We start from the raw sequence: 27,229 nt of genomic DNA, 5'->3' as shown, positions 1-27,229 counted from the left end.
GTGTGTGTGTGTGTGTGTGTGTGTGTGTGTGTGTGTGTGTGTGTGTGTGTGTGTGTGTGTGTGTGTGTGTGAATTCATCAGTGCGTCAGATGGAGCCCGTTGTGCCAGGCAGCCGGGCAGCAGCGGTGCCACTCTGTGTGGTCAGGGCACAGTGTGTCCTCTCAGCTGCTGTTTCGAATTCACAACTAACTTGACAGCAGCATCCTCGCTCACTGCAGCAGATGGTGGCGAGCTTTGCTGTTTGCGTGCGCGCGTGTTTGCCCAATTCTTTTGGAGAGGCAGCTGTGGGGAGGCAATGCTTTGCCCGCTGCTGTGTCCAGCTTCATGCGCAGGCAACAAAGATGAGGAAACTGAAACTGAACTGAAATAAAACTCTGGATATGAAAGAATTAGAGAGAGCATGCGTCCAGTCAAGGCTCCCTTATCGCTCCCTATCATCCAGAGAGGCTGTTTCATCTGAGAGTAATCCTTGAGATTATATCCCAGCATGGTGGACAATGAGCATATTGTTTTGATCTTGTTGCTGTAATCCAGCTCAGCACCCTATGCAATAAACAGCAACGCTCTCTGGAGAGCTGCAGCTGAATAATAGACTGTCCAGTCATAGGACGGCCATTCATCTCTATGTCTGAAAATAACTCCAAACTACAACTAAATTACAGAGCAGCATCCACCGTATTATCTGGAAAATGAAGAGCAAACATCTCTCTCTTTCTTATCTGGTCATTTTATTTTTTGTTTTTGGTTCAGGAACAACTAGACATATCAAAAGGACACAGCATGGTACATCCATTTGAATGTCTTGTAGTCTAATACGAATATGATTTCAATTTTGGTCATAACCTCAAGTGCACAGCGAGGCGATAGATTGAAATTGGGGATGGGGGGTGAAGCCATCTGTTTTGCAGTAGAATCAGAGAGACAGAAGAAGGAATCTGGAGGAGCCGAGGCTCATAAAGAAACAGCAGACTCAGGCCAAATTGTCAGGCAGTTAGTAGATGAGATGTCATGCTAGCCAGACATGCTAGACAGGCGGGCGGCGTTGCCTGAGGAGGAATCCTACTATTTAATGTGCCTCAGCAACCCAGCTGATTCACCACTACACCATCCCGTCTAATAGGTTTTGTTCTGGTGAATCACTCCAGGTTTCCTTAATGGAAAAGCCAAACATACTGCTCTAACATTGGGTGACAAGGGCACCTTGGGTTTGCAGATGTTCACGCAGATGACAGATGGCGTCGGCGCAGCTAAGGGAGCAACGGGAATGATGTCTGCGCCAGGCTGGTGCCACACTCACCCCTCCTCCCTCTTATGCTCCCCCTCTGCACTACAGAGTCCCCATCCCAAAAACAAATCTCCCCCAAAATGATGGGAGTGCAGAGTGTGCATGTGTCTGTCTGAAAGTGAATATTCAAATGTAGTGACTCAGCACCCTGCGGTCAGGGTTGATGCCGCCACAGTGTGTTTCCCACGCATCTTTGTGTTCCCGGTTAAACCAAGTGGCAGCTCAGACCTTTCACCTTTGTCACATGAGGAAGTCACAGAAGGGCATCAGAGGTCAGACTGGTTACTGCGTCTTTCATGCTTTGCATTCTCTGGACAGTTTACAATGACTGCAATGAAAATCATTCTCTTATCCACTTCTTAAATGTAGGCGTGTACCAGGATAACTTGACTGTTTTTGTCAGAGATCTCAGATAAACTATAAAACATGACATACAATGTCACAAAAACAAACCAAAAATGTAGAAGCAGTTTGTGAAAAACTAAGTACACCCTCACTGCTTCCATGGCAATTAAGAGTCAGCTAGATGTTGGTAATCAAAAGCACTTCATTTACTGATCATCAGCAAGTGTGGGCGGTTCCATAAAAGCTGGTTTGCTGGTTCGGAGAAATTCAAGTGTGTGTTGACACAATGTCAAGGAGGAATGAACTTGGAGAAGCAACTGTTGGTGCTCATCAGTCTAGAAAGGGCTGGAAGGACGTCCATCGTTCTTCAGTGAAAAAGATTACTCGCATATTCATGACATTCAGGTTGTGGCCAAAATTCCCAGGAGTGGGGGTTCCAGTGTTATTTTACTCACTGAGGTAAAGGACACTGAGTTATGCACTGTAATTCAGATCCAGACAGACATTTGTTGCAATACACAGTGTTTATCTCCTATAGCAAACTAGCCAATCAAGCTAACTTAAAAATGTGTAGCTAGGAAATGTTTAAAGCTAGCTAGGTAGCTATTAAATGTTCGGACGATAGCCACATGCATGATTCTGTGATCAAGTTTTATAAAGTCAACATCCTATCCAGACGATGATCTATACAGAAAAATAATCATCCGAACATATTCGATAGTAATAAATAAGAAAAAGGGATGGTTGCTGTTTTTAAAAAAATAAAATCTACAGCTTGGCCTACTAAGCTTATCTTGATGTTTCACAGCATCTAAGGATTCATTCTTGTTCCCAGCTCCAGTCTTCCCTCAGTTCTACCCCCGGGATGGGGAAGTCTTATGATCCAAGAGCTTTGGGCTGTTGTGAAATTTAGTCAGAAGGGCTATGGTTAACTCACCGCAAATAAAATTAAATGATGAAAATCATTTGTTTTCTTGCTTTTATACAACAGAAACAATATCAAATGTACATGTGAGTAACACATCATATTGTTACAATGCAGTATCCTGCTGGGAAACTTTGAGTCCTGGAATTCATCTGGATATCACTTTAACACATACCACACTCAACGTTGTTGCAAATTACACTCCCAGCGCACCCCAACAAAGAAGAAGAGCACAACAGCCAAAGAGGGGTTGACCTTGCCTCTGAGCTTCACAGATCCCAATCCGAGCATCTACAGCCGGTGCCAGAACAAGCCTGATCCATGGAGGCCCCATTCTGCACCCTGCAAGACTCAAAGGAATTGCTCCCACTGACTGAGTACCAGACGCTATCCTGGCAGGTCGGGTCTGTTTTTACAGCATGATTTGCACAATATTAAGCAGGCGGTTTTATGATGTTATGTAGAAATTTTTTTTTAAAAATTTGAATACAAGACCCTGAAACATGCGACCATGGGAAGGAAAATACCCTCCCAATCAGCAACGGGCCTCTCAGAAAAAAAAGGCCATGTAATAATGTCTCAAATCACTCTTTATTTTATAATATTTACAGTAATGTCCATGCCATTTGCACTATTTTAAGCTTAGAATCCACCAATGCAATGCAGTGTGCATGAATGTCTCAAAGTCCTATTGGAAAATGACATTAGCAAGACATGCTATGTCTTTGCAGGTAAGGTTGCAGTAAAATCAAAGAGATTAAACTTTTTGTTAAACTCTTTATATTAATGTTAAAAGGCAGAAAAAATGTCTCCTCAACACCGCCTCGTCATGTTGACAAATCAAAAGCAGGGTCGGCCTTTGCTACTTCGTCCTGCGTAAGGAGTGAATGATCAGTTTTGTTCTCTTTGCTAACTGAAGCGGAATTGTCCGAAAGCGGGTCTGGAAAATACAACTCGAGGATAGTAAAAGTTTTCGTCAGTGCTATTTCTAGCTGCTCTTCCAGCAGTTACCATTCTGGTAATTTGGCAGCATTTTCAGCATCTCAGGGAGGAGATTTCATAGAAATCACTGACATTTTAGCACAATGCCAGCTGGAGCACAAACAGTGATAGCTGTGTTGACCAAGTGTTAGCAGTATCACTTAGAGTCGACTGTATCAGCGGAGAATGCTTCGTGATTAGATCGTTTAGTGCCAGTGTGCAGAACGAGGCATTCGGCGCGGCACCTTTGTGTCAGATGAGAGCAACAATACTGCTGTATTAGTATAATGTGGAATAATCTCTCATTTCAGGTTCAATTGTGGTCTATCATTAAGAAGAGGAATTTGAGTTAAATGTGGGCTTTTTCTTGCAGACAGATTACGAGGCTTGGAACGGCAGGAAGCCACGCAGAAGGCTGAGAGCAGGTAGAGCTCATAATTAGCTCCATTCATCTTCACTGGACCCAGGCACTGTTTTATGAAGGTGCATCTGAGTGCGGGCCCACATTTGATGAATCTCCCCTTAAATTAGCAGCCACCGGTGGATCGAGAGCCTCCATCACTCCGTATGTTCCCATTCATCATCTCATTAGGACCCTGGGCTGGGCTGCAAAGGCCCGAGGACTCCCAAAGAGAAAGGAGAACCTATGAGCTCCATCATAGCTAAACATTTCAGGGATGTTATCATTGCTGTTTACAAATCTGTCAAATCGTGCATTTTTGTGTGTGTTTTTTATAAACTGCAATCTGTTCAACTCCCAAGGCCATTTCATGATTTGTGGGGGGGAAAAAAAATCTTAATGTATCATGGGCGGAGAGTGGCGCAGTTGTTTACTACCACGGGAATCTGGTGCCATTACAGCCCGAGAACAAATGCCAAATCCTTATGTAAACCCAGTCTGTGTGTATGTTTATAGGACCGGGCTTCTCCTCAGGTATTTACCTGAGCGTGTGTGATATAAAGGTTTGTGACGCAAGGTAATTTGGTTAAAATGTTACGGCCATTGTGATGCGGGAAATCCAGTGGCAGTCCGAGGAGTCCCGGCACGCCATTTGTACTGCACTCTTTGCAGCAAAGTGAGCAGAAATAAAAGGTCCCCGGTGGTCTGGCTGCTCCGCTCCCCCTCTTTTCTGGTTCCTCTGTCACCCCTCTTTTGCCCAGGTGGGATGAATCTTTCAGAAAGCCACAGGAACACCCCCTCCCTGCATTTTTTCCACAGACGGTGAGGATGCAAGCAGGGGCACCGAACAACCCCCGGCCCTCTTCAAAACCCCCTGCCTTGCCCCCAAACACACCACAAACTAGAACTCCATGTGGTACATCCATTACCATAAAATACTCTGCTGCTCCCCTCGCTATCCTCCTCTGCCCTCCGCGCTCCCTTTGCGCACCCATCAGCCCTTACACCTCCCCCTAAAAACTCCACAGCCACAGTCCCTGTCGTAAGAACGCTTACGCTGGCAGTTTTGAATTGGGCCAAGTCCAAGTTTAACATTAGTGGGGTGGGGGGTGGTTAGGGGGTTTTAAAAGCAGCATGCAGAGAGAGCTGCAAGAGAGATCACAGCCATGACTTAAGCTCTGTTTAAGAAAAAATAAGCATCTGCATGCTTTGTAGAGAGTGCGATGGTTTTGTTCGAGACCAAGTTTAGAATTCAGTAATGCCATACAGATGTGCGTTCACATGTTGGAGGAGAAAGCTGAAGTTGTCTATGGGCAAGTTATGTCCCTGCTGCCAAGGACAACATTAGTTACCTCAGGATTATTAATTTCTGTATGATGTTCCCGTGGAGAGCTGCAATTCATCACCAGCGCTGTGGGGACTCGCCTTACCAATGAGGACCCCCCTCCCTCATTTTCTTTTTTCTTCTCCTACTCTGTGTATATCGCCAGAGTTTGCCGTCATTACCAGGAAATGGAGATATTTTAAGGCTCAGCTCTCTTTTATTTGGATTTTGTCCTCATCTCTTGTTCTGCGGAGATGCTGACAAATCAAATTCTTGGTGCCAAAATTCTGAGTAAAATCCTGTCATTGTTTAATGCCAACAAAAGAGCGGTTCATTTGGTCTCAATTTATTACGATTTCGTCTTTGTGTCGACACGTAGACGCACAGGCTCGGGAGATTCACGGGAAAGACAAAACCCGGTGCTGGCTCTTTCTGAGCGTGAAAAAAGTGCATCATGTGGAAATTTGGGGGCTTTGGGGCAAATGTTTAATCACCTTTAAAATAATAGAAAAGTGTGCATATCAAAGCTCCAAGACATTTCAATGTGTTAGAGAAAAAGGAAAAAGTGTTCATTGCAACTGCAAGCTTTCCATCTTTATGAACAGACGTTATTAATAAAGTTATCAAATTCTGGTCCTGTGGTGAATTTAATCATTTAAAAGGGGTATACCTACATTTATCACACAAATCTGTTCATTTAAAAGCAGGTCCAAATTAGGTGCCAGCAATCAGAACTTTCTTTCCTACATGTGCTGCAGCTATGTAAAGTAAAAAGGAAGTCTCAGAATATGCCCAGTTTATCAGAGCATCTGCAGGTAATCCTGAAATTGCTCCTGTTAACATGTATGTGAGCTTGCCCTTCACTGGAAGTAAAGCCTTTGCTGACACAATATTGGAGCAAAACTGCTTTATAGCAGAGAAAATATGAGCTAAGCCTCTGAGAATAATGTGCAACAACTGAAAAGCATGGCATTGGAAATGTTCTGGTTTAGGATTGCATCGCAGGTGCGCATTAACATAAACAGCACTCTGGTCACATGATGTCAATGCTGTGAACTGAAGAAAAAAGCAAACATACAGGTTATAATAATCACTGCTGTTCTTAACGTGCAGGCATTGCAATTTGTTGTGGTAGGCTGTAACAGAACAATGGCCAGATAATAGCCTGCGCCGCACGAAATAGCATCACTGGACCAAGAGTGTGTAATTTTACGTTTTAATGTCTGCTGTCTCGACTCCTCTCTCACCCTCGCCTTTCCTCGCCTGCTCAGCTTGCATTTCAGGCGGCAGGAAAGCACGGACGTAAAAGCTACGAAGGAGGGAGAAGAGGGATTGGATTCAACTAAGAAATCTGCACGTCATATCAAACTGTGCTTCAAGTTACTGTGTGGCACCTGTTCTAAAGCTGAAGTTAAACCCAAAGTGGACCTTTAAGCAGGATAATGATCGGCACACAGCAAGTCCACACAGGAATGATCCAGAAGAAATGGACTCTAAATGGATGGAGTCAAATTCTCGTTTTAAATCCATGAAAATATTTGGGTAAAGGATCAGATCAGTCTTTCCACAGGCAATTTTATATCTATTGATATTTCATTTATTTCATTTTCACTGAATTAATCTAGGGATGAGCTGATTTTCCTCAGGCATAAAGTTCATCTGTACGAACACAGTTTGACTTCTGACTGCACATAAAGACTTCTGGTCCTCATTCTGATCCTTTAAATTGCTGTTTGACGGTTCACATTTTTTGGGTGTATTAGTGTATCACTGTAGTAGTGATGGTTCGGATCTGGTTTTATATGCCTGTTAGCACAAAGAAAATCCATCAGTAATTACTGGTTAAGTAAATCACATGTGGGAACCAAGTAATGTGATCCACTTTTTTGTGCAGCTTATTAGGAAGTTCAGAAAAACACAATAGCTTCTTGGTATCCTGCTAAGAAAACCAAACCACAGCTGCACAGAGGCACCACTTATAAAATCATAAACTCTAATAACTGGATTAAATGAGTGAAGTAAGGTCACTAAAATCAGAGTTCCTCTAAGTTAACTGCAGACTTTGTAGACATATTAAAACGTTTAGCTAAGTGTCCCACTAAGTTCTTTCCTTCATTTTATGCTTCCCCTGCTTTTCCGTGATGCTGTGACTTTAGAGTGAGAGGATCAAAAAGCAAGGCCCAGTAGAAGATGCATAAGGATTATTTTACCCTGTGAATAACCCGCTGACGTGTAAGTGATCATATGTGCTAACCTTATCTCTAATCCTAACCTGGACTTCGGGAGAGCAGCAGCAGGAAATGGCATCAAACAGTCAAACAAACACCAGCATCCCAAATATCTAGATTATTAGATTATTAACACTAACTGTGATAACATTTTTATTTTTGTATGTATTGTTTTACATAGTTTAACAGCATCATTCTCACATCATACAATATTTTATTTACTGTGAAATTTCTCCACATCAGACAACATAAGCTTGGTTATTTAGTCAGCGTCCATCTATTTTTGTGATGTAGGACTCCAAGCATATAGGTCTTTAGTTTAGTTAAGGGTACCACGCACTGACAAAATAGATGTAGGGTTTTGTATGATGTGTCCATCATTGTCTCAAACTTAGATCATTTATTTAGCTTATAAAATAGTTGGAAAACACCCACTGAGTTACAGTTGAACTTCAGGGATGCACCAGAACCTTGCAGCACTTTGTGCTACTGAAGACTAAAAACAAACGCGCTGCTCAACAGAAACTAAATGCATCTATTGCTGAGCTAATAATGCAGGTGAGCGTGTTTTATATAAGTTCCCCAAACATGTATTAGCACACAGCCATCCCTCCTACTCACATACTCACTCAAAAATAGAACCATCCCCTTATCGTCTAACTGCTAACAAGCCTATTTGCCTGTGACTGACGTTGATGTGATCCCTAAAGCCTCGAGCTTGGCACCAGATTGCTTCTAAGCCAAATTAAGCCTCTGTCATGCCCACCCCCACCTTCAGTCTAGTGCTACCCCTGCCATGGGAACCCTAAATCTTTAATGACGACGGAGAGCTCTGCGCGCTCCCACGATACAAAAGCGATGACATCTGTCTCTGTAAGTGCCGCACTCCAGAGCAACCCCATTTGTTCTATCCTCGCTTCTTGAAAATAAATCAAATATAAAAGTTGCAGGAGGGCGGAGGCTGCTAAAAGAGGAAAGAGGAGGTGGAGTTAAGGGGGTTAAAACAAAGATCCTTTCTTTCGGCGGTTTACTCCCCTGCCCCAGTAGTCCCAACATGTTCAAAGAAGGTGTTAAAAACGTTTCAGCTTCCCTTCTTGCACTGGAGCTCTGGCAGCAGCCCACCTGCTTACAACTGTTTCCAAGTCAACGGGGACCACACACCTCTAAATATAAATCTGTAAGAGTCGATGTAACTTCAAAAGGCTTTGAACGCTTTGACCTTTAGTCACCCACTACCACTGAATCTAAGTGAAGTTATTTATTATGAAATATAAGAAGCAAACCATGCCAAACAGAAGGAGAAAGAGCATCATTCTACAGATAGATAAAGAATTGGGATTAAGGAAAAAAGAACACATAAAGGAAGCTTTGGGCCAGCACATGCTGTCAAAGCAGCGTGGCACGGACTCTCTAAACTCTGCTGATGGGATGAACACTATATTTTGAAATTACATTCACTCTTTTGTTCAGGAAGGTTAAAAACTGGTGACGGCAAAGGTCGTGGAATACTTGACTTTTAGATCCTTTTCATGCTCATCAAACCAATCTGTGACTGCTTGTGCTCCACAGATGGGGTCATTGTCATCCTGAAAGAGACTGCTCCCATTAGGAAAGAATAGTGTCATTATATGATATAAAGGTGATCAGAAGCATCGATGTGGGCGGATCGATCCAAATATCGACAGTATTGATACCAACGCTAGTGTTGGTATGGGAACAATACTTTGCTTTTATCCTCCAAGTTCAGTATTAATTATTTCTTTGGAGAAACTAAACCTCAAACATGCACTATGAAAAATGTCCGAACCTTATTGTGTGCTTTAGTTTATAGACAGAAAGATTTACATTCAAGGTATCCAGAAACCCAGCTGTAAAACATATGAAAAGCTCAAAGGTGTGTTTTTGTTGTGCTAACTAATTATCGTGGAAAATAACAATCACAGTGATGTAGTGGTGTTTAAAATATGTTCAGAATTTGCAAATTCAGAATTCATCAAGACATGGCACACTACTGTCCCCCACATTAGCTGCCTGAATAACTTAAAATCATTGGTACTGATATTGGCAATACCGGCCATGTATTTACTTGGTATTGGATCGAACTGAATCAGCGCTCCTTTCTATTAATTTATCAAACTGTTTCCCCATCACACCCCAGCAGTGTGCAAAATCCATGAACTGCCAAGCTTAAGCTCTAACGACTTACAAAATCTTTCAATGAAAATAAACATTCAATTCATTATTTTGACATGTCATAGAAGATATACATGAAATATCACACACACACACACACACACACACACACACACACACACACACACACACGTGGTTAAAAGCTTTATGGTTTTCTGTTAAACTTATTTGAAAATGTGAATAATCATAATGGATTTTCTTTTCCCCCACATAAATCCACCACACTGAATTTAGAGATATTCCGCGTCCTTATGTAAGACTTCCGTCTCTAGAATTAGGGGGAGAAAAAGGCCAGCTTTCATTGAACTTAAAGACATTTTATTTTCTCTTCATGCTTCCATAAATATGAATTCCTACTCTCAGAATCAGCTGCACCAGATGCTCATCTCCCTAAAACATCAAACATCTGTTTAATAACAGTGTATGTAACACTGCAGCTGCAACATCACCAGTGTAAAGATTTAAAGGAGTGCTTTGCAGTTTTCCAGCTTTAATCGCTGAGGATCAAATTACACAAATGTCAGCAGGAACTCTTTCAAACCGCTGAGCCACATCAAAATGAGCCCTGCTTCCTTTTGACGCGAGTGTTACTGAAGATGATACAGATGATGCTGAAAAGCAAATACTTCTTTAATAAGATTAATTATGTATTCAGTATAATTTATAACACAATAGTGTTTAGATCAGTTGCATTAATCCTCCCTTAATGCTATCACAAAATCGCATGGTTTAATGTAATTACTATGTAAATGCACTTTTTCATATTTACCATATAATTTCTGTATAATCGTAATTATAAGTGTCATTATCATCATAATCATAATTATTGGGGCAAACTATTGTTGAACTCTGGGGGTTTTGTCAGTGGGTAACACAGCTGACAGAGATTTCTCAGAGACATAGAGCGGGAATAATTTATAATTATTTATTTAGTCAAATAGTTTTCAACACTTTTCTCAGATTTTAATGATTATTTGGAACACTTAAATGACTATAATATGCATGTATGTATCGTGGTGTTTATTTAAACAGATAACTTGAAACAGCACAAAAGAGAAAACAAAATTCTTGTGGCGTACACATTTTCTGCAAAATAAAAGAGAGTTGTTTTTTTTTACATTACCCCAGTGTTAAACCTTTTTCTCTGTGTGTATTATTGTAGGGTCCAACTTACAATATAAAGCGTCTTGAGGCGACTGTTGTTGTGATTTGGCGCTGTATAAATAAAACTGAATTGAACTGAATTAAACTGATCACTGCCTGAAGTGAACATTTTTTTAAATTCATAAATTCGACCTGTGTACATGAAATGTACCACTAATTAATAAACTAACATCTATTACACATTGCACATCATCTGCAAGCGACAATAATTTACCACTTACAAGCCTAATTGATCTTTTTATGTGAAATAGATAACAGCGAAGACTGCCCATTACAATTCTCAACGCACCGGTTTTAATTAGCAGCTATAAAGTCATATAAAGTAAAGGTTTTAAGCTGGAATTTGGCTTTAAAACAACAATAATTTAACAATAAAGGAATTTTCTTGCTAATTAATGCTTCTAACACTTTTCACGACGTTTACTTACGTCATAACGTGTCCTGGAGTGTATGCGTTTAAACTATATTTGTGTCCTAAAATATCTTGGAAATATATTTGGTGCTGCTATCTTTTCCTTTATGTAATGGCACGTTATAAAAATAAACTGCATACAAAAATAAACTACTGTCACATTAAGAATGTAAAAACCACACGGAACGGTCATCTGTCGCATTGAACAGGCACTGCGGTAGGCATCTATGACTTCACTCCGGGTCCTTCTTGTGTTCGAAGAAACATGGCGGCGTCCATGCTGTGCAGGAGGACGGCTGCCTTATGTAGGACTTTAAAGGACTTCTCATCTTGTAAAGCTGTGCTTTCTGTAAACTCTCCGTGTGGATCTTTATCACAAACAGCGTCCTATAATCCCAAACCTCTAAAGCTGAACCTCCGGAACCCGTACATCCCGGACAAGGACAGCGAGAAGACGCCGGAATGGCAGAAGACAGCCCGCTACGATAAGAAGCTGTTCGGTCGGTATGGCTCTGTGTCGGGCATCGATCCTGCATCTCTGTGGCCCACACATGAGGAGCTGGAGAAGATTATTGCGGAGGAAACCCAGTGGCATCCCCCGATAGAGGTGATGCTGAAGAACATAGAAGCCAGGGAGAAGGAGGAGAGCGAAAAACGGCTGGCGAGGTAAGGCTACATGGCTAACGTCAGTGCGTCCATTATCGGACAACGTCCTCACCAGTGTTTGTCATTCTGTCAAACACGTTTACAGAGTAACTAGCAACACGTTTTCATAGTGCTCTCTTTCAAGCTTTTAAAAGTGAGCACTTTTTAAAGCAGGATTTTTAAATAAGCTAATGTAAAATCAAATCGAATTAGAAATTGTATCTAATAAAATAGAAGCTTATCTTAAGTGTACTGAAGAAGGTAGAGTGGCAGGCTTTAGTTCCCTTCTGTACGAGCGTGGCGGGCCTAATGAATTGTTACCCATTGAAAAGGGTCTGGTTTTAAATGTATAGAGGAAAATGTGTGGACAAATCCAGCTGTCTTCCACCATCCTAAAGAGACATTGAAAGAAAACCTTAGTAAGGTGCTTGGGCTCCACATGTAGTGAGAAACCCTTCAGTGCTCCTTCTTCCAGCTGTAGTAGATGGATATGGGTGTCTTTTTTTTTATTAGCGGTGAAATGAAGTCCAAAACGTTCCATCTGTGCTGGCCTGTAGTCACTGCAAAAGCCAAACTGTGTGATTTACGTCAATTTCACGTTTCATCACAGGAGGGCCTTCCTTCTCATATGACCCAAACCATGCTAGTAAAATGAGAACTGTGGCATAAGCTTTTGAAAGTGTGAAAAGGCAGGAATGAGAATGAGCACCTCCAAGTCTGAGGCTATGGTTCTTCCCACTCCGAGTTGAGGAGTGGACTTCAACATCCATCTTTACAGTCGAGGACTCGGAGTGGCCCAACTGGGGGAATTAAACAATTTCATGGTCGTGTTCAGGTGTGAGGGGTGAGTGGAGCTGAGCTTAAAAGTTAAGCTGTGGATTTACCTGTCGATCTACATCCTCACACTAGCTTTGGGTAGTGACCGAAACAATGAGATTGTGGATACAAGCAGTGGAAATGAGCTTTCTCTGAAGGGAAAGCTGATGTCTCCCTTAGAGATGGGGTGAGGGGTTTGGTCATTTAGGGGAGGCCCAGAGTAGAGCCGCTACTCCACATTGAAAGAAGCCAGCTGAGGTCATTCTGGATTGTGACAAGGATGGCTCCTGGATTCGCTACAGGAGGTAGCTGGAAGAGGGAGGTCTGAGCTTCTCTGCTTCGGCTGCTGATCTGGGCCCAAATAAGTAGAAGAAGATGGATAATTGTGAAGAATCGGAGGCGTGATTGGTTTTCTTTGATCTTGTTTCCCTTGTTTCTGTGGGCAAGTTTAAAAAAATATTATTTTTATTTTTTTTGGAGCTGTAGTAACGGCAGCTTTTTCCTCCATATTGTATGAATGCAGCACATATCAACAGAGAATGGGAATAAAGGGCTCCATGCCGGGGTCAGCTCGTCAGCAAATGTTTAAAGAAGAAGAAACTGAAACACCATCTGGCCCACTGGTCTCATTAGAGTGCAACTTTTTAAAAAAAAACCTTGGCCGCACTTCTTGGATCACATCCAGTTTGTTTCTTTGTTGGATCACATAGCGGAGACCCTGTTTGTGAACTAGTTACTTTAATATGAAAATGTGCTTAATGACTTAATGTTTTCATTTTACAACATATTCCACGCCTTTTGTCATGTTCTTGTCTTGCACATTGAGCTTTTAGCTTAGTCACAGACTGGAAAAGGCTTTTAGCTTTCTAGTTCTCTGCATGGATGATGGCGTACTTTGGTTAATCAGAGATCGAGATGTCTTTCATGAGACTCAAGGAAGCTTTAAATGTACACAACCATCCTTGTTAAAACAGACAGGTATGTTATAATTATAATGAGAGTCACTAGCTTGAACATATCTTAAGAAACTTCCCCAGAGTTGATACCATAGACTAGGGCTGCTCGATTATGGCAAAAATGATGATCACGATTATTTTCACTGACATTGAGATCTCGATTATTTGACGATATTTATTTAACAATAACAATGTGTTGAATAATGACTTTAAAGATTGTCAAAAAATAATATAAAGCAGTGCAAATACTGATAACAGTGCAAATGTTTGCAATATAAAAAATCAATGAAAAATGTAAACATCTGTGTTTAGTGAACTTTGCAGTGTTGCTCTGTGGTGCAGTTATGACACTGTAGCAACGTTTACACACTGTGTCTACTTGATCCACGTCTGACTGAACCCATAATGTTTCCACACCACTGAAGTTTTTTTACCTTTTTCAACCAACAGCCGTCACTCTCCTCTCCAAATAACTTCTGCTGAGCTTTCCGAGCTTCCCTCGGGTCCTCTGAATCAGCAGTCCCCAACCCCCGGGCCTCGGACCGGTACCGGTCCGTGAGTCGTTTGGTACCGGGCCGCGAGAGTTGAGGCTCAGGTGTGAAATGTATAGTTTTCAGGTTTTTATCGGTTTTCAGCGTTATTTTGTTATCGCTTTTATCGTTTACTCGGTTTTCCTGGGTCTTTTCATGTGTGTTATGAATAAATCTTTTTTTTTCGGTACCGGTACTAGTTTTATTTTGTTGTATTTATCCGCGACACCTTAAAGGCCATGAAAATATTGTCGGGCATAAACCGGTCCGTGGCGCAAAAAAAGGTTGTTCGAAATGCAGAGAGGTGCGCTCGATTTGCCACATGGAGCAGCGGGAGAGTAAAGCACAAGGGAGGGGCTAATAATCGGCTCAGTCATTTTTAATGATCGTTGAAAGCCCAGATCGTAATCGTGATTAAAATTCGATTAATTGAGCAGCCCTACCATAGACTGTAAACTAAAGATGCACGAAGCTTCCAAGTTTGAGAAGTGAAGTAAACTTTTTTTTTTCCAGGGGTGACTCCTTTGTTTGGAAAATATGTGCATAGGTATAGAAGCCTGTGGGAAACATGTTGTTCATTTAGCACCATCAGCGGGTATACCTCGTGATTGTGTTGTCACACTGCGAACCTGCAGAGTCCCACAGTGTAACACAGATCAACGCCTCACTCATCAGATGTGGTTTCAAAACGGCAACAGCACAAACACTCAGCTCAGGGCTTCAAAATGACCTCACTAACCAATGTGAAACATCACCATCCATCTTTTAGGTCCAGTCTAATCAGTGTAGTCCTAGATGTTCCAAGAAATGCTCAAGTCTCATTCCTTGAATTTGCTGTGGTGGTATCAGCTGTGAACTGACCTCAGCTAAGCATAGCAGCACCTGCACCCAGGCATTCTGATGTCATCATGAGTATAAACCATAGACAGTAATAAAAGACGAGCGTAGCTTCAAGAGCGTGAAGCCAAAGTGTAATAACCTTTAACGTGTATTCTTTTGAATGGCCACCAGATGGTGATACGTATGGCTTTACATTGACTTCTGGTCCCGTACAAGTCTATGGATGAAGGCCTTTCTGTCTTGACTTCTCGAAACACTTTACTGATGGTTTCTGGGCTTACGTGACCAGTTTGTAGTGTACCACAGCTGAATCAACAATTACATTTATCTCTAAGGACAAACTTCTTGAAACTGTAATACTTTTAAACTCATTTAGATTTGTGTGATGGATTAAAGTCCGCAGTTGGTTTTCTGAAGTGTAGCTGTGATATCCAAGTATTGTGGCCAAGTTTTTGTTTTCCTTCTTAAAGTTGCACTTTAATAAGACCAGTGGGCCAGATGGAGTTTCAGTTTTTCTTCTTCAAACGTTTGCTGACGAGCTGACCCCCGGCACAAAGCCCTTTATTCCCATTCTCTGTTCCATTCATGCAATATGGAGGAAAAAGCTGCCATTATGTTAACACAAATACAGCTTTACACTTCTCACTTTCAGAAAAGTGAAACAGTTTGATCCAAAACTCCTTCTTCATTGACGGCTTTCTTTGCGTTAGCTGGTTTAACAAAACTCCTGGATGGAGTTGGAGACTGTGACACAACATCTGGCTCTTCCTCCAGACAAATTGAATCAGTCGAGTGCCTCTTATTTCAGTTAGAGACACACTGAGAGGAATTAGTGAACATTAAACAGTCCCATAGCTTAATTAAGGACATGTGGAAGTTTAGTCTCCAGATCAATTTAATTGGCATTCTTGGTGATGGATGGCAAATGTAACTGATCAGTTTTCTAATCTGTGTCCGAGTCGCTGTAGTTCCAGCTGTGCAAAAGACTGCTGGAACTACAGAGGGATCAAACATAAAAGCAAATTCCAGTGACAATAACACAGTTTGCACTGCTTTAACGTTGCAGCTGGGCTTCATTCAGCAGTGTTGGGAGGGGACAGCTCGACAGTTTGCATGTGCAAAGCGGAGGAGAGGACCTGTATCGCACACAAAACAGACTGTAGACTTAATAAATGGTGAAAACGTGGCGCTTCCAGCTGATTTTAAACACACACTCCAAACATAAACTGTTCTGGACCAAGTTATGTTTTCAGCACAAGTTACCATGGTGATTTAGCCAGGTAAAAAGAAAGCTACTTAAGCTTAGAGCTTAGGCATCGTTTTATTAGCTTATTGCTTTGGAGTATGTCCACAGGTCCGTTGTTTACCGTTGCCGCTTCCCTTGAAACTAGTATGTCAGACAAAGTTGATCTGAAGCTGATGTTTGTGTTTGTGTTGTTGTTGTTTTGCTTTTCAGGGTTTTTGAAAAAGTTTTATTTTGATGGGCTAACCTTAAGATTAATCACTGTATTTGGTGTATATCCAGATACCATGGATGGCATTACCTTGGCCTCCCGTAACACTGTGAGGAATCTTGCAGTCAGTTTGACCAGGACACGTCCTTCAACACACATATTAAACAAATGTGTAGAACTGCTTTCTTTCATCTGTGCAGTATCTCTAAAATTAGAAACATCCTGTCTGAGAGTGATGCTGAAAAACTAGTTTACGCATTTGTTACTTTTAGGTTGGACAAATTAATTTATTATTATCAGGTTGTTCTAAAAAGTTCCCTTGAAAGCCTTCAGTTAATCTAAAACACTGCAGGAGCGTACTGACAGCACCGGCCTTCTGCTCGACCATTTCTGATTTGCATAAAAATGTTATGGCTAAATTTGAACTTGTATATTGACTTTCAGATGTTTTTTTTCAGTCCTTGAAATTTTAGGCCATATTTGGACATCAATATCTCCAAAAACGATTAAAGTTAAAAACTCAGCATTTTCACTGGTCTTTCCTTAACATTAAATTGAATTAGGATTTCTAGTTTAGGGTAGATACATCAAAAATGTTTGAGTGTTGACTAGTTAAAATATGAAAAAAGAAAACAAAACTGAAAGAATGAAATACTGGAGTTTCCAGATGGTACTGTAATTATAACTGAGAACATAATTTCTTAAATATATGTATACGTTTCATTTTTGAGAGCTACTGCCCTGCAGGAGTCTAATTCAGGTGGCAGTGTAAAAACTTTGTCTACATTTATTTTTATGTATTAAACGAGTCATGCAAACAGGATGATTTCACAGGAGTAGTCTTGCGAGGTCAAGCTGTGGTGTCTAAATGGCCGAACTGGTAATCTGACACAAGATGCTAACCTAATGTCACGACTGCTGCAGGCAAGCAGGGGTCAGACGGTCGGTGTGTTGACTGTCTAAATGAGTGTTGCAACAATTGTAATACATAAATAACAATGCTACATTGTTGCATTTTAATATCTCTTTGTACATTTCAAACTAAACCTGAATTATTAGTCAGCTCCAGGGCACTAGGTCTTGAAATGATTGGTAGAGTAGGACTTGAAAATGAAAAATCTGAACAAATTTCTTATCTTAGTTAAAATCAAAATACCATCTGGAAACTCAAATTTTGTTCTGTTCAGATAATAATACCTACTGATATTTTTGTGGCATGACTAATATCTGCTCCATCCAGCATGAAAATACCATTTTCTTCATTTTTTTTACTAAGAATTTTACGTTAAACTATTCTGCATGCTTTGTTACACTGTTTATTACAACTACATATGATTCAGAAATAGTCTTTTGCAATATGGCATATTTTTATTAGTGTGTGCTCAAATTTAGACTTTGCAGGAACACTTGATTCTTTTTAAATTAAATTAAAATTCAGACACTGAAGACACCGGAGATTAAAGACCCTGATTTAGGGCAATGAAAAGTTCAGCCTTTTATCTTTTAACAGTGTTTAGGATATCCATCCATCCATTTGCTTCCGCTTATACTTTTCAGGGTCGCAGGGGGTGCTGGAGCCTATCCCAGCTGGCATAGGGCGAGAGGCGGGGTACACCGCAGCACGGTGGTTAGCACTGTTGCTGCACAGCAAGAAGGTCCTGAGTTTGCATGTTCTCCCCGTGTCTGCGTGGGTTCCCTCCGGGTACTCCGGCTTCCTCCCACCGTCCAAAGACATGCAGCTTGTGGGGATAGGTTAACTGATTAATCCAAATTGTCCACAGATGTGAATGCGCGAGTGAATGTGTTTAGGATATTCGTCTTCAAACATTGAATCAGATGTAGGGAAAAATGGTGTGAAGGGTTAGCAAAGAGACCTTTTTAAAAAAAAAAAAGATGTAGATCTTGAAAAGTATTCAGTACAGGAACCTAAATTTCACAGCAGTCATACTACGTGTTCAAAGTTTGGACCATTAATTATTTACTTTAGGCAAATGGCACAGTTGGTCAGAAAACCTTTAAAAACATTTGCTGTCTTGAGATGGATGATTGCAGTTTTTTCCTTTGTTTCTGTCGGAGGCTTCTTCCTGTTAGAGGGAGTTTTTCCTTCCCACCATTGCAAAGTGCTTGATTGTTGGGCACCGTTCACCTTACAGTGTGAAGCAACTTGAGACTGTTGTGTTTTGGAATCGGAAGTTATGTTAAGTTGTTCTGACATGAGTGCTTGTACCAAATTTACTGTAAAAACCACGATATTCACGCCAGGACATTTCTCTCAAAATCAATGTTAATTACCAGCCAGTATGATGGACAGCACTAACATCTGCTATCTTTTCTATTTTCACCGCAGAGAGAAGCTCATTGCCGCAAACATGGCCAAAATGCCCAAGATGATAGCAGACTGGCGCAGAGAAAAGCGTGAAACCAAACAGAAGCTAAAGGAGGAAAAGGCTCGCCATATAAGGTTGCTGGCTGAGGCCAGAGAGCGTTTTGGCTATGCAGTGGACCCCCGCAGCCCCAAGTTCTTGGAAATGGTTGCTGAAATAGAAAAGGAAGAGAAGAAGAAGAAGAAACTAATGAAACGCAGACTGAGAGAGGAACAGGCAACAGGCTCCGATGCACCTCCTGCTGCCTCCTCATAGTCTTGGACCGAGTCGTTAAAGATGTAAATAACTGTTGGGCCTGGGTCAGATTGTGCTTGATAGTTTTGAAGGTGTGCTGTGTAGTACAGTTCAATAGAACCGTTCAAATGGCTAAAAATAAGTTTTGTCCTTCTGTGAAGATGTGACGATTCCAACTTTCAACTTAGTTTTTCAGGACTGCTCCAGATAAATTCAACCTCTGCACAGATGGTGTGGGTGTGTTTAAAACATGACACGAGGCCAAGTTCAGCAATTTTCATGATTGCAGATATCCATGAGAACAATTTATTTATACAAAAATAATTTTTACACTCAAGTTTTCTGAAAAGCGCACGTCGTGTCTCGGCACCGACGCGCTGAGTGTGAACAGCAGTAAGCCGTAGTTTAGCCTCACTGGCTCTGCCGTGCTCTTATGCTGCACCCGTACAGAATGGGCCCGCAGTGCACGAGCCAGTCCTCCTTCATGCTCGTTATCTTTGTCTAAAATATGTTTGTGCAGCTGCACATGAAATGCTCTAGCCATCTCAACACCTCGTACACTACCAAACCTGTGGCAGTAGCAGCGTCTAACCCTGTAAGGTCCAAGTTGAAGTAACACCAACCCAAACTCGCTGGTGGGGAAAAATAAAAACTTTGAGGGTAAATTAAAGTTTTTGTGTGTCTGTAGGAATGCAGATTTTAAAAAAAGTCCACATTTGGGAGAAACATTACTTTCAGAAGCCAAATATATTTTAATGTGTTAGGGTTCGTAGTACTTAGACGTCACAGGAGTGACTACTGCATATTACACAGAGCTCTTTTAGAACAGTAAAATAAATTCATTGCATTTCATTAGGTTTTCATTCTATTAAATATTTCTCGTGGCTTCCAATTGCTTAAGATTTGGTGTTTATCAGTGTAAACAATAAAACCATGGTAAGTGTGTGTTAACCTGTGGAAGGTGGTGAAATTAAAGGTCCCTCAGCTGTGCCTCACTGACAAATATTCTACAGATTACACCTTTGTTCAGCTTAAATTGTGGAGTGCATATGATCACACAAAGGTAAACCTGACCACAGCAATACCATACCCAGTGTACACTTGTTGAAAAAGGCACTTTGGTCAAAAACTGAAGTAGCTGTAACTGTGAGGGGAATCGGAGACTCCAGCGGAAGGAGCCCGAGCAGTCTTAGAGGTGGGTGTCATCATCCTCGCCGGGATCAGCCTTGAGTTTGGCAAGAGCAGCGTGCACCCTGAACTGTGTGCGAGACTCCATGGAGTAGTCTTTGTAGTTGTGCCTGTAAGTCAGAACAGCAGACGTGGTAAAGGCGTGTCCTGCAATGAAACTTAACTTGCCATACACATTATATGCTGCTGTTGGATGCACGTTTCTAAAGTACAAGCAGATGGATGAGAAATGGATAAAAGTGTTTGGCATCGGCACCCTTAAAGAGGATCACGCTTGAAGAGCTGGAGTCATTATCAGTTAATGGATCGTACATGTTTACACAGGGATAGGGTGACCTCTAGTGTTCCCTACAGTTGCTAACAACCATTTTACTGCAGTCCTATTTAAGAGACATGAAATTAAGACAGATTTTAATTATAATAAAAATATAGGTGATACTGGGCATGGATGACAGAACGCTATATCACAATATTTACCAATATAGAAATTTTTGATGGACAATTTGAGTAGAAGCTGAAAAAGGAAGAACATTTTAAAGCAGTGTCACATGAAGGTAAAGCAGTCTGAATTGGCACAACTTGTTCCATTTTTAGCAAATAACCCCTAAAAAACATCATTTTCCTAATTTTGCATTTCAGGATTCTGTGAGTTTTACAAGTACACTAATTTTGTTTACTTTTGGATACACACGAGCTGTTTTGTAGTGCTTCGATTTTACACTACGCCAAGATAACCTACCAACTACAATACTAACACACCATAAAATAAAATAACAAAACCACTTGTTATAACCAAAGTATGCAGAAGAGCATCTCTGAACACACATGGTGTTGAAGCTCGATGCAGATGGACTACAACGGCAGAAGACCACACTGGGTTGCCACTCCTGTCAGCTAGTCTTGAGTTCACATGAGCTCGTTGAAGCTGAACAATAGCAGATCGGAATAAAGTATGATGAGTCTCGACTTCTTGTACAGCGTTCAGGTGGGGTCACGTTTGGTATAAACAACATGAAAGCATGGATCCACCCTGCCTTGTATTAACAGTTCAGGCTGATTGTGACATAATTTTGCTGAGGATATTATCTTGGCACACTGTGCCCAGTCCTTTATGACTGCTACGTACCCGCTATCATGACAACCCAAGGTGTACCTAATGAACTGACCAGCGAGTGTATACCTAATTTTGTTTTGTGGTGCAGCATGCCAGCACTTTAAACTTCCGTCCAACTAATTAGTGTCATTTACTACTCATTTACATTCCATTGGCACTAAAGTGAAGCTGGGCTCATCATCTGCTCAGACTGAACTCAAATGGAAGCAAAAACGCGTGGCTATGTGAGGCACACTATGTGGGCTTGTTCAGTTGAAAGCCAGCTGAATAAGGTTCTAGCTCCCTGCCAGTGCCGCTAAAATGGTAGAAAAGTAGTGCAAACTTTTATATTCAAAACAGAATGCTGCAGTCTCACAATAATGTGGAGAGTGAAGACTGAAGGAGTAACTTACTTGGCCTTGTGCAGTATTTTAATAGCTTCATCCCTTCTGCCTTGGTCTATGTAAAGCAGACTGAGCTCCACGAGACAGTTGGGCACCAAGTAGTGGTCAAACCTGATCTTCTTTTCACTGCAATAAGAAGCGAGTTAAATATTCATTCAACACGGACATTCATTTAAGACATAGGCTATGATGTTGATCCTGCACTGTACTCAATGTGGCATCCTTGGGAAGGCTGAGGGTTGTGCTGCAGGTGGCTGACCAATTTGGTGAATAAACAAATGTCTCTCATGAGGACTGTCAGTGTAATTTAAGCTGGAAGTCCTTCTTGATTGCCACGCAAATATTCACACTGTGACGTAGTGAGATGAGAGTTTTATGGCTGCAAAACAAACAGGGCACTGAAAGGACGTCCAATGAAGAGTTACCCTGATACGTTTTAAAAGGAAGACCTGCAGAATTTATGCAATGTTTGGAAAATCAGAGAAAACACTGATGTAAAAAGCTTGTATTACAGGTTTTAGTAGAAGAAAGTAGTAAGATTCTGAAGTACTCCCTCTTCTGCCACTAATTCAAGAAAACACAGTGTGTTAACCAGTGTTGCCAAAAAAACGTTGCAATGAAAGGCTGGTATTCATTTGTTCACACAAGATTAATCGATTCTGAAGAAACTGCTTTCACTGTGAGCAGGAAATAACTTGCCTGCGTCTGAAACTCTGCTAGAGCTCACCTGGAACACACTTTGTTAAAGCACTCCTCAGCAGCCTGGAGGAGGCCTTGATTCTTCAAACAAAGGCCCTTCAACATGTGGATCACACAGCGGTCGTCCACTGTGTACTCGTTTACTGCAGGGGACGGAGCAGACACCATGAGCAAACATGAAAAACTGCGTGTTCCTGTTTCAGTTTGGAAAAGGGCAGCAATACCAGGAGCTTCCAGTAGAGAGCGCTCTGCCTCCACCAACGTCTGCATCATGCCTTCAGTTAGCTCTGGTGTCTTGTTGATCATACTGAATCCATTCCACATGTACATCATTTCCTGTAATGAAGCAGTTCATATTGTTGGGACGCTCTTTTAATCAAACATAGCAGTCGTTATATGTGTTTATTTTATTTCGTAACTCTTACCAGCACTGGTACAGGTAACCTGACTGGGAGGGCAGGCTTGTAGCGTCTGGCTTTACGAATTGCAAACTTCTCCGTTGGAGGAGACTTCCCCGCTATCTTCTGCTTCAAGGTGGGCACTTGTCTAAAATGACAGGGGATATACAAAGACACACCAACGAATGATTCAGTCACTAAGTACACCATGTGACTGTTTGGCATCGTAGTGAGTGTAGGCTGTTACTCTGCTTTTTACCTCAGCTGTCAATATGTGTCCGTGTCCATTTATTGTAAAGTAGGCTACAAGACTTTGTGAAAGGATAAAAATCGATTGACCAGCGAAGCTCACTTCTTTCCAGTGACTGCGATACGGAGGTGAGTTACTGAGGGCTACCACTATTAGCCGCTGTTAGCTGCTGTTAGTTAGTGTTAGTAGTGAAAATTTCTTTGACATGGATTTAACATTGTTGGACTTAGCAAATAAACTCCCATGTGATGTAAGAATGTAATCTCTTTTTATCAGAGGGAAAGTTTGACAATAATTAGCTGGCTTAATGTTAGCTTATAACCAGCTAATATAATGTTAGCTAACGACAAGATGTTTTTGTGATTTGGTTTGTGGTTTTGTCGTTAGCTGTCTGGAGATTTGACGAGTGCATGTCTATTTGCTGACAATAACTAATTGCAACAATATTGGGAATAAATAAGAATGTCATTTCACGCTTTCCTTTGTTAAAGCCCTGACGTGAGATCAGGAGATGAGGCTTGAGGTAAGGAGGAAGAGGATAAGATTTTATTCAGATGCCAGTCATGTTGTCTCTTTCCTTTCCGTTTTTCAAGAAACCTGTGAGTTCCTTTCTCCTTTGCTACATATGTGGATGGTCTCTAACCACATATGTGATTAAACACGATTAAGTGGAATAGCTATGTCCATCCAGGCCACTGTATTCAAGATGGCAGGGCAACATGTTGGCTTCCACAAACTGGTGCCTACTCAATCTGTAGGAAGACACTAATTAACATTTTCACATCAAAGTTTGGTCTTCTTCATATTCTAAAGGAAAAATATCCCTCCCATTTAGCTGTAAAATGTACCACGGTGTTCATCCATGTGAAAAATGAAACCAATAACCAAAGTGCCTGAAACCTGTATTCTAACTGAAAGCGCCAGATGGCGATACCTGTGGTAATATTACTTATTGAAGAAATAAAATTCTGTTTTTAGGCATGTCATGTTTCAGAATGGAGGGTTATCTGTTGTACGAAACCACATGCTCATTGGTTAAGGACCTGTTATTCACAAACCAATGAATGTGACGCAGTGACCTACGTCCCTCTTTATTGTGTCTAGTTATTTTTTTGCAACCAAGATGGCGACGGCAGAAATGCTGGTCCCAACTGTTTAAAACAGAACAACAGAAAGCAGAGGATGCCATCACAGTAGCTATGTTTTTTTAAATATTGTCTGTATTGTAAGCAAAAAGCACAGAGACATTTACGTGAACTATACCGCTCACCTCACAGCATCTATACTGGTAAAGAGGAATAAGGATATAATCCCTGCTTACCTAAAGAGTTCTACCTCGTCCTCCCCAAAAGGCCTGGCCTCATCTTTAGGCAGCATACTGAGGTAAGCAGCTTTCATGTACACATACATGGCCTAACAGGGAGAACCATAAAGAAAGGATTCAGGTATTAAATCCTCAAAATGTCTGACCATAAATTTTATTCTGATCTTCTCCCGTCATAATTTCTGTACCTTGGACCAACGACTCTCCTTGCTCAGCAGGTCAGCGTAGAAGTACGCCATCTTCCACGCACGCTTGTACGTGAAGCACCACATCAGCTCCCAGTAGCACATGTGGTGAAACTGCTTCCATGTCTGCTGGGCCTTACAGCCGTCTTCAAAGAATTTCACTGCCTGGAAGCGCAGAGAAATTAAACCGTAGAGCAGAAGAACACGGACAGTGACAAGGCATGTTGTACATTTAATATTAACACTGGGCGCTGGTTTCTTGGAGCTCATTTCCTTAAAAACATAGAAACACTGCCACAGCAAGTGACGTATCATAAATGCTCCTCATACCCTCAAGAAGTGCAATCAAGCAATGTTTTCTTGACACACCTCATCAATGTTCCCTTTGATTTCCTCAGTTCGACCAGCAAAGAAGAGGAATATGGCCCCCTAGAGAAAAGAGAGAAAAATGTACAAATCTAAACACTGTTAAATTTTCATCTACCTGGAAGCAGGCACATCACACAACAATCATTCTTGGCAGTGTTTGATCAAGAAATTTTCATCCGAGCGCTCAGTTTGTTCTCTGGGATGGGCTGTGAGTAAAAGGTGGAGCAGAGAGAAGGATTGTGAATTTACAAGAATGTGCGTCATGCGGAGTGGTAGTGATGGCATGAAGCAAGCGTGACATGGATGAGAGACCTCGGCAAGGATCGTGCGAGTGGAAGTTTGAGACAGTATCGGGTCGAAGGAATCAAGGTGTGGATGGATGGCAACGTGAATACAATCAACGACTGTGTGAAAACTATGGCGTGAACCCGTCAGAGACAATATACATTTACAAGCAATACAAAAACCAGAAATGTTTGGCAATAATAAATGATACGGTTTTGCCTTTTTGGCCAAAATTCCCATCTGTTATCATACGTTTGTTCTGACCACTATAAGGATCCTTCACTGTGTATGGAACTGCAACTGGTCAAAGTTTAACCACATTACTCCATACAGGTTCTTTGTTGCTAAGTTCCACTCTTATCAGCTACTCTCGTGTGTGCAAATATGAGTTCAACTAATGTCATCCCACCATCCATTTTCTTCTGCTTATCCAATTCAGAGTCAGAACTGGGATGGAGCCTATTCCAGTGGTCATAAGGAGGGAGACGGGGTACATTACGGATAGTTCGGCAACATAGCGGGCTAACAGAGAGGGACAGACATCCATTCACACTCACATTCACACTAGAGACAATTTAGAGCCACCAGTTAACCTAAACAGTCTTTGGACTGTGGGAGAAAGCCAGAGTACCTGGAAACCTATGCCAACATTACACAGAAAGGCTGGCTGTTGGATTCAAATCCAGCTAACCACCATGCTACTGTGCTGACTTCAAATACTAAAAATTATGAGTTAAAATTTCCTACAGCCCTGTGTCCTGCTCTGCCTGGCCAAATGTTAGAAACCCAAACACATTCAGTTAATGGGGAACTTAAAAAAGGTCACATTTAGATTAAAAAAACAATTTGATCATCAGAAATGTGTTTATTAATCAGCCAGTTGTCACAGTGCTGACTACAATGCAGTCAGCTTCTGCCATGTCATCAAAACTAAAACATTTAAACATCAAAACAGAAATGACACGTTAATAATGAACTCTAAAGAACAGTATCGACGTTCCATAAGTTGGTGTATTTATTTAAAAAAATAAAATCAGTCAAATCTGAAGCAGCAAACCAAAAGACTCTTCTCCAAATACTTACTCGTTATGTAAACATGGACGTATTTGAAGAGCAGCCAGTGCTACCGACAGTTACAAAAGACACAATGGCACTGACAGGAGTGCAGGCACGCTAGTTTTCATTCTTTGTATTGATTAAACAAGAGATTTTATTTCCATGGGACTCACAACATGGAAGGAAAACTGGAAGCTATATTCTGCTGCCTAACGTAGCAGAGCGTTTGATTATGACAGCCTTGAACTGAGCTGCTCTGGACTGCAAAAGACATTACTGGGTTGGTGGTAATAACTTTAGCTGTCTTCAAGGGTTTTTTTTAAAATGCTTGAATCATAGTTTAGTCTGTGGTACAGTATATGGTTGAAACATCATGACAACCTCGAAGGTTTACCATAGCTGGTAAACTAACTGCTGACACACTAACCAGCAGGCCATGTAACTGTCCCTGAGACAGTTAAAATAAAGTTGGTTATTTCATGTTTCTGTGATAGATTCATGCTTAATTTAGTTCATTTTTTTACAAGATAAGATGATAAAAGTGTAACATTAATTAAAAAAACATGTCTAAAATATGTGATTACAAAATATGGGTTTGGTAAATATGTAAAGTGCTGTAATGTTTGTATGAGGTAAAGTTTGTAATTGTCACATGACCAGAGTTTGGTTGAGAGCACAACCATGGCATTGTGGAGCTAGCATGGATACATGGCTACCGATGCATCTACAGCCTCAGCATTAATGTTATTCTGCATGTGGTCCAAGAGGCGCACACGGTATGGTTTCATGTATATTGTTTGTATAATGTTGCATACGTGTTCTACACTGGTAATGAGAGGACATTTTTGTGATATCCATTATT

At 41.2% G+C, this 27,229-nt stretch overlaps 2 protein-coding genes across 2 annotated transcripts in view; one reads left to right on the top strand and one right to left on the bottom strand.

Annotated features, from left to right (window-relative positions):
* Window positions 1-11,470: 11,470 nt before the first annotated feature.
* gadd45gip1 (growth arrest and DNA-damage-inducible, gamma interacting protein 1) lies at window positions 11,471-20,106 on the top strand. Its single transcript, XM_005749972.1, has 2 exons — window positions 11,471-11,923; window positions 18,846-20,106. Exons 1-2 carry the CDS (start codon window positions 11,523-11,525, stop codon window positions 19,135-19,137), a joined length of 693 nt encoding a protein of 230 aa, XP_005750029.1. The 5' UTR covers window positions 11,471-11,522; the 3' UTR covers window positions 19,138-20,106.
* Window positions 19,391-27,229, bottom strand: part of LOC102208852 (tetratricopeptide repeat protein 39A) — a 23,416-nt gene continuing 15,577 nt past the window's right edge. Inside the window, exons 11-18 of the mRNA XM_005749973.1 lie at window positions 25,027-25,086; window positions 24,661-24,822; window positions 24,470-24,561; window positions 22,926-23,046; window positions 22,725-22,836; window positions 22,529-22,643; window positions 21,811-21,927; window positions 19,391-20,414 (exon numbers count right to left, since the gene is read on the bottom strand). Of these exons, the coding sequence (XP_005750030.1) occupies window positions 20,306-20,414; window positions 21,811-21,927; window positions 22,529-22,643; window positions 22,725-22,836; window positions 22,926-23,046; window positions 24,470-24,561; window positions 24,661-24,822; window positions 25,027-25,086 (888 nt within the window). The 3' untranslated portion in view covers window positions 19,391-20,305. The remainder of the gene's footprint in view (window positions 20,415-21,810; window positions 21,928-22,528; window positions 22,644-22,724; window positions 22,837-22,925; window positions 23,047-24,469; window positions 24,562-24,660; window positions 24,823-25,026; window positions 25,087-27,229) is intronic.

This window comes from Pundamilia nyererei, unplaced genomic scaffold (genome assembly GCF_000239375.1).
Source record: "Pundamilia nyererei isolate P.nyererei 1_Seehausen unplaced genomic scaffold, PunNye1.0 scaffold00259, whole genome shotgun sequence".
Taxonomy (NCBI): Eukaryota; Metazoa; Chordata; class Actinopteri; order Cichliformes; family Cichlidae; genus Pundamilia; species Pundamilia nyererei.
The sequence above is the reverse complement of the archived record's forward strand: the minus strand, read 5'-3'. Positions and strand labels throughout refer to the sequence as shown.

Excerpts from the sequence above, each read along its gene's own strand:
- gadd45gip1 (XM_005749972.1), top strand. The coding sequence starts at position 11,523 with ATGGCGGCGTCCATGCTGTGCAGGAGGACGGCTGCCTTATGTAGGACT. Across the intron at positions 11,924-18,845 it reads AGCGAAAAACGGCTGGCGAG|AGAGAAGCTCATTGCCGCAA; the intron begins GTAAGGCTACAT and ends TTTTCACCGCAG.